Below are 6,890 nucleotides of genomic sequence, written 5' to 3'. Positions count from 1 at the left end.
ACTACTGTTGACTATGGAAATGGCGAAAAAAATTGCAGAAATTCAAAATAGAAATTCTGAAAATGTCGGGAACTGGAATCCTTTTTTCTTATTAATTTTTTTTCGAAAATGATGTCTTATTTTCGCCTAGTTTACCTAGAATATCCGCACTTAAAAGTCTCGCCACTCATATTTCTTTGTCCAGGTAGTGAAAGTTCTTGTTCCAGAAGTATCACTGTTCTATATCTGTTTTAATAGTTTAATACTAAAGGTGGCACACTAGTTTCACTAAGTTGTACACAAAATTAAGACTCATCATTCCAGGTTAAGTATAAGATGTCAGAGGTTGACGCGGTGGTATTAGGGAAGAGTTATGGTCCACAAGACAATAACATTTTTTCAGCACATTATAGTAGAAAGTTTATTTTTTTATATATGTCGAGGAAGAGTGGGATTCAAACTGTTCTGGGGTGCACAATGTTTATACGAAGATCAAAAAAAGGACAAAATCGTGAAAAAAAATAGCAAAGAACTCATTCATATAACTACATTTTGGTTTAATTGCAACTTGATACAATATTTATTACACAAAGTTTTGAATAAATTGCTTAAATATCTAATATATGATATTTAATATATTTTGGTATTCGATGTACGATTAATCGTCCGTCATATGACAAAAATGCGAATGTCCAAGGATCCACGGCTGACCATTCAACTGTATAAACTGAATCATCAGAAGTGGTAAAATCATGCAGCGGACCGTCCGCATAGTTCTGTTGTCTGGTGGGAAGTTCTTGAGGCGGTGATGATGTTATGGCCGTGGGTTCCTGCGGAACAGTGCTTTCCGATGCGGCACCGCCAGCCCACCACAGACGGCAACAAGAGTCTGATCCACAGCTTAACAGTAATTCATCGTGTAGAAGATTGTATCTGTAAACAAATAACGGTACATACAGTTTTTATGTATACAGTAGGTTTTTAAAATCTGTAATAACAAAAACTCATACGGCATTATCTTGAGGAGAATTTGCAAAAATGTAAATCATAAATTCAATTGTTAACCTCTGAAGAATAAGAAAAAAACTGCAAATCTTTGTGAATGAATAATTTCTAAAAAGAAAATTCAAAATCTAATACAGAAAGAACCCTTTTACCTTACAGCCCAAGCCCAGTGTGTATGATTTCCTGGTAAAGCTAGAACGGGTCCTCGGTCTACAGCTCGAGTATCCCATATTTTAAGTCGTCCATCGTCACCACAAGTACATAAAATATGCTGGCGGTTTCTGTTGTAGTCTATATCTCTACACAAACGTAAAAATCTTCAAAAATTTAGGAACTTTTACTAATATGTACATATTTTTGAACCATACATTACACTAAAATTTCACTTGTATAGCCTCATCTCTTCTTAGAATTACACTAAAATAAATTTTCCTACAAAAATTATTCGAACAAAAGTAATATATGTAATTGTATGTAAATATATTAAAACTGTCCGGTAGGACAGTTGTATAAGGGTTGATCATCAAAAACTGCACGAAAAAGCGTAACGTTGAAAAACACCCAACTTTGACCATTTTTTTCTCTTTTTCTATAAAAGATAAAATTCCCAAATTTTCTTTAAATTATAGGGCAAACCCTCCTTTATAACTGTAATTTTTTTGCAACAACCCAGATCTAATTGGTTTTGAGAAAAAAGTTGCCGAAAATGAGAAAAAACGGCTTTTTCAAAAAATGTTCTTGTTCTTGTTGTTGTTACCTTTTTTGTAAACTGCGTAGCGCCTAAACACGTGAACCGATTTTCATGAATGAGGTGTCATTCGAGTCGGAATTTTATGTAGATGTGCCTTTTGGGGGTCTCGACGCTGTACATCGAATGGGAGAGGAGTTAGCCCCCTTTATGTAAGGCCCCCTCAAAAATTATTATTTCTAATTTCTCTGTAAATCTTGGCCCGATTTTGATAAAATTTGATAGGATGATAGGGTTAGGGCTCCTCTACGTAACATTAAAGCGGCGATCAGCTCTTACACTTGTTAAGAGGAAGTATAGCAATCGTTTCAAATTATCGAGACGTGAACCGATTTTCATGAATGAAGTGTCATTCGAATCGAAATTTTGTAAAGATTTTCACTTTAAAAGTCTCGACGCTATGCCTCATAAGGAGGGGAGTTTGCCCTACCCAAATAAGGCCCTTTCTAAAACTATTATTACCAATATTTCTACAAAGCTTATTCCGATTTTGATAAAATTTAGCACGAAGCAGTGATTAAAGCTCCTCTACATGGCTGTGAAGTGCCATCATGCTCTTACACCTACTAAGAGGAAGTACTGCAATCGTTAAAATTATCAATGAGTGAACCGATTTACATCAATGAATTGTCGTTCGATTCAAAATCTTTGCCTCTTTGCCTTTTAGGGAGAAGTACTGTAATCGCAGTTTATTTTTCTTGCTCCTCTTAAAAGGAAGTACTGAAATCGCAGTTTAATTTTTGCTATTTACGCACAAATACCTTCCTATTTTATTCAAAACGCTTTCTCAAAAAAACAGATATGTAACTTTGCAAAATAGACAAAAAGAAAAATCTATCCAAAAGGTACAAAAATCTCCTTAACAAAAACTTACAGTTTAAAAAGTTAAGTATAAGGGTCGATTAAACACCAAAAGGTACACAAATCAGCAAGTACCCATCATTTCATTTACACTTCATTGACATTATTTAAGTAATTTTACTGCATTAACTTTTCCTTCACATTTTTAGAATTTATTAGATGTCACAGACCCTTATGCTGGCCAGTTATTCATAATATTTTTTTATTATAATTATGATAAAATGAGTTATGAATTATTCTGAGTAGTCACATACACATGCATGTTAAAGTAGAAAAAGACAAAGTTAGAGTCGGCCACTTATATTACATATATACAACATTGTGGGAAGAACACCTAGATTGAGAATGTAATTGAAGAAAACTATATTATTTGCGATAAAGCCAGATAATTATTACCTATTATTATAAACGTTTGACTCCTACATAAAATAACAATTACTTTGATTGAAGAATGAACTTAAACCAACGATTTCTGTTTAAACATAAAAATAAAAAATGAATAAAATAAAATCATTAATGTATGTTGGGGTAAACATTTTTTTAGAAAAGTTTTTGAACTTTTTAGCCTCATATTTTATTTTTTATAACGTTTTTCTTTTTAACCTGCAATTAATAGTTTGATTATTATAGATAAATAGATATTACAATCTAGTCTACAGTCTTGAAAAAATATTTTGTAGATGAAAATGGCCAGCATAAGGGCCTGTGACATCTAATAAATTCTAAAAATGTGAAGGAAAAGTTAATGCAGTAAAATTACTTAAATAATGTCAATGAATTTAAAGTATAAATAAAGTTAAAAGAGAAAGTATTTCGAGATATTTTATAAATTTGATACGATCTTAATACTTATTCTCACTAACGATAAAGAGAAAGTTATAACAGAAGAGTCTCCACTACCTTATTAAAGGTGCCTCAGGCTGTTCAATTGACCAAACTTCTTTCGATGTTCTCAAATCCCATCCTTTCACCGTGGATTCTTGAATTGTTGCTACAGCTGCACCGCTTTCAAGGGGATTCCATTTGCCACTGCTCATTTTGATTCCTCCTAAAAAAAGAATTTTGTAAAAAAAAGCTCACATTTTCTAATATTATAAAAAACAGAAAGTTATTTTCTCTGAGTTTGTATTAAACTTAACTGGAAGTTATTGTTATTAAAGATATCATAATTACCTTTGGATTGCAAAGGCTTTTTAAAAGTTTCAACTGGTTCACCGTTACCAATGTCCCAAATACCAAACTTAGAATCTGAAACTACTAAAAATTTAGTAGAATCACTAGGATGAAAATAGCTCACCTGAAAATAGATTGAAGAACAACTACGAATTAGAAAGGAGATCTAGAGAATAAGTGTAATGTCTTAGGGAACCTATTTGAAAGAATTATAATGAATTAGCAGTTATTTCTCAGCAAAAAAAAAAGAAAAGGAACTTAAATCTTAAAGTTTATCTACCTTTACTTCCGCTTCTATGTCCAAAACTGTGACTGGTTCCAATCTGTTTTCTTCTTCATTTTCTTCACCTTTGTGCAACGAATACAGCGCACATTTCATACTAGTTCCCTGGTCTTCTGTAATGGTATTATAACATGCTGAGAAAAGGCGTGAATCATGCGGTGACCAATGTAAATGCCATAATTCTCCCCATGGATGGCTGAATGTCTAAAATTATGCATAAAGTTTGTTTTCTTTGTTTTTCTATAAATTTATTTCAACCACCTATCATGTCAGTAATATTGGAGAATTTCGGAAAGAATATAAAGTCAAGCCTTGGTTGAGGTACTGGCCGGAGAAAGTTTTATTTTTTACCAAAAAATTAAAAGCATATTGGTGGCATGATATTTTGGATTAAACTGAGCTGGAGTTTGTCTGTGAGTTCGCTAAATCAAAATAGTTAAACACGAATTGAATGTCGTGTTTGGAGACAAAATGGAAACAAGAATAAATTATTGTGAGTACTTTTTTTCACTCCTAGCCTAGAATTTCAGGAATTATATTAAAAGAAAGTCGAATGAGTCGACACAATACTTTTCTGATTAAAAATTACAAAATGCAGAATATTAAATACTAAATAAACATTAAATATCAAGAACATAATGAAAATCGAACGAAGAACATTCGTAAAGTGATCAAGAAAAGGGGCAACGGTACAAAATGTTTTCAACAATATAGAACAATAATACGAAACCTGAGCTGATAATATTCCAGTATCATCGCAAACTTCTACGATATGAATCTGATTGCTGGCAATTTTTAATGTCTGAGTTCCAACCATAAATCTTGTCACATCAGTGTCAGCATGTTGAACGGTTAAACTACGAGTCTAAAACGAAGAAGAAAACCACTGAATTATTGGAAAATTTAAAAACAAAAATAAATAAATTTAGTAGATTTCAAACAATACCTGAAATTCCAATCCATAGATAAGAGGAGTATCATCTTCCATAGTTATGATTTTCCTTCAATATTATTTATTTCACTTTAATTAATTATCCACTAATTAAATCTCAGATCAAATCTTAAAGCCAAATGATATAACACTGTTACATCTCGCTGAGAACAATTTGAGCTTGTATTCATATTCCCTCGTGATAACAGCAATAAAATGTCGATCTTATGTCAACTCGATTGTTAACCATTTTATATTCATCCAAATCCAAACTGTTCTGCCCCCTTTTTTTTAATAACCAATTATTTTTGCTTAATGTGATTAAATTAGTAAAGACAGAGACGGAGACATGTTTGATCACAAGACAAAAAATTCTGTAGCTGCGCCTCCCTCCTAGATTAAAGTTATATTAAAAAACGAGTGGTCTTTATAAATACTATATCACTACATCAATCAACTCTAATATAGCGTACAATTTTAATATTATTATTTTTCTTTAGTTATAATCGAGAAATCACAATTTAAAAATAATTTTAAAATTAATAAAAATTGTAGTAGTAAGTCATTTCAAGAGTAAACTATGTTAAGATAGTGGTCCACAAGGTCACTTGGTTTAAAGCGTTTTGTCGATTGCAGTGTTTAGGTGGTAAGCCAACCCTACTTCCACGTATTGGAGACCAGAAGCTTAACGCTTAGGCGTTACCTGGGATTGTTTGGTCTCCATTTGACGGGGCTTTGTTTACCACTCTGTGTGATCAGCCAAAGTGCGATTCTTCTTCCTGTATTTATGCTTCGGCGGGTTACTGAGTTTCTGCGCAGTTGCAGATTCTGCTTGCAAGGGAGCAACCTGAGCCTTTGGTAGGCCAATCACCTTTAATGCCATTTCGTTTATTGAGGTGCAAGGCAGGCGCTGTTTGTTCTGGTCTTTTCACTTTAGACCAAGATAAAAATATGTCAGCATGTTCTTAGCAGTCTATCTTTCAAGGGAAATTCGCAACTACTTTACCCCATTGGAAAGAATTTACTGACATTCGGTTCTTTACGTTTACTGAAGTCAGGCAGCTGTTAAGGCCCTAAGATCTCCTAGTAAGAATTATTTCTTGTAAATACTTACTCTGTATCTTTTGCGAGCGGTGAATACTGTTTTCAATCCCTTCTTGGGCATTTATAGCGAACGAGTTTTGCAGATAAGAAACGGATTTCTTCTTTCACAATAACTCTTGTTATCCCTAATTACTGGCGTTGACAAAAAAATGGAACTGGAGGAGTGGATCTTAAAATGAGCATCTGAAGAACATTTTCCTAACCAACTTGGATTTATTGACTTTCCAGATACCGGACTACTTGGTTTCAATTCTTCTTTTTTACATAAAACATGCAAAATTATATCAGTTTAGAAAACAGTTAAAAACTTTTTAGATGTTAGGAATTAGGTATACCATTTTAGGTATTTTATATCTACATGGAGAAGTAGAATCATTTCCGCAAAATTCACTTGATAATTATTTTTTGAAAATAGCCAAACTAGTTCAATTTCACGCAGGAAATCTTTGTCTTGAAACAAAACAATTTTATTTTTATTTTTTTTCAAATAAATTTTATTTCTATTTACTAATATAAGTATGGATTTATATAATAATTAATATAATGCTATTCCACAATATACAGTGCAATTTATATAGGCCCCCTATATTACAATAAAATAATAACTTTTTTTTTTTTTTAAATTTTACACTTACAGGAATGTAATCATGGTTTTCATTTTTAAACCACTTTTATTTTAACAAATTTGCACAAAATTAAGCCTAATCCAGACTACGAAGACTGAAATCGAGGGGGAAAATAATTTTTTATAATTCAGGATATTTCTGATTCTACTTTTTATTACGTTCTTTTTTTTTTACAAAAAT

General features: G+C 32.2%; 1 protein-coding gene across 1 annotated transcript; it reads right to left on the bottom strand.

Moving 5' to 3' along the window:
* Positions 1 to 519: 519 nt before the first annotated feature.
* LOC141453552 (EARP-interacting protein homolog) lies at positions 520 to 6,833 on the bottom strand. The gene is made up of 7 exons (XM_074126926.1): positions 4,996 to 6,833; positions 4,780 to 4,914; positions 4,047 to 4,253; positions 3,767 to 3,890; positions 3,494 to 3,641; positions 1,137 to 1,283; positions 520 to 912 (listed from the first exon to the last, which is right to left on the bottom strand). The coding sequence occupies exons 1-7, from the start codon at positions 5,035 to 5,037 to the stop codon at positions 588 to 590; spliced, it is 1,128 nt and encodes a 375-aa protein (XP_073983027.1). The 5' UTR covers positions 5,038 to 6,833; the 3' UTR covers positions 520 to 587.
* Positions 6,834 to 6,890: the final 57 nt, after the last annotated feature.

The sequence above is a fragment of the Rhodnius prolixus genome, unplaced genomic scaffold (genome assembly GCF_049639745.1).
Source record: "Rhodnius prolixus isolate KJV_2025 unplaced genomic scaffold, Rpr scaffold_3, whole genome shotgun sequence".
Lineage (NCBI taxonomy): Eukaryota > Metazoa > Arthropoda > Insecta > Hemiptera > Reduviidae > Rhodnius > Rhodnius prolixus.
Note: the sequence above shows the minus strand (reverse complement) of the source record. Positions and strands in the feature narration are given on the sequence as shown.

Excerpts from the sequence above, each read along its gene's own strand:
- LOC141453552 (XM_074126926.1), bottom strand. The coding sequence starts at position 5,037 with ATGGAAGATGATACTCCTCTTATCTATGGATTGGAATTTCAG. Across the intron at positions 4,915-4,995 it reads TCTATGGATTGGAATTTCAG|ACTCGTAGTTTAACCGTTCA; the intron begins GTATTGTTTGAA and ends TCTTCGTTTTAG. Across the intron at positions 3,891-4,046 it reads ACATAGAAGCGGAAGTAAAG|GTGAGCTATTTTCATCCTAG; the intron begins GTAGATAAACTT and ends ATCTATTTTCAG.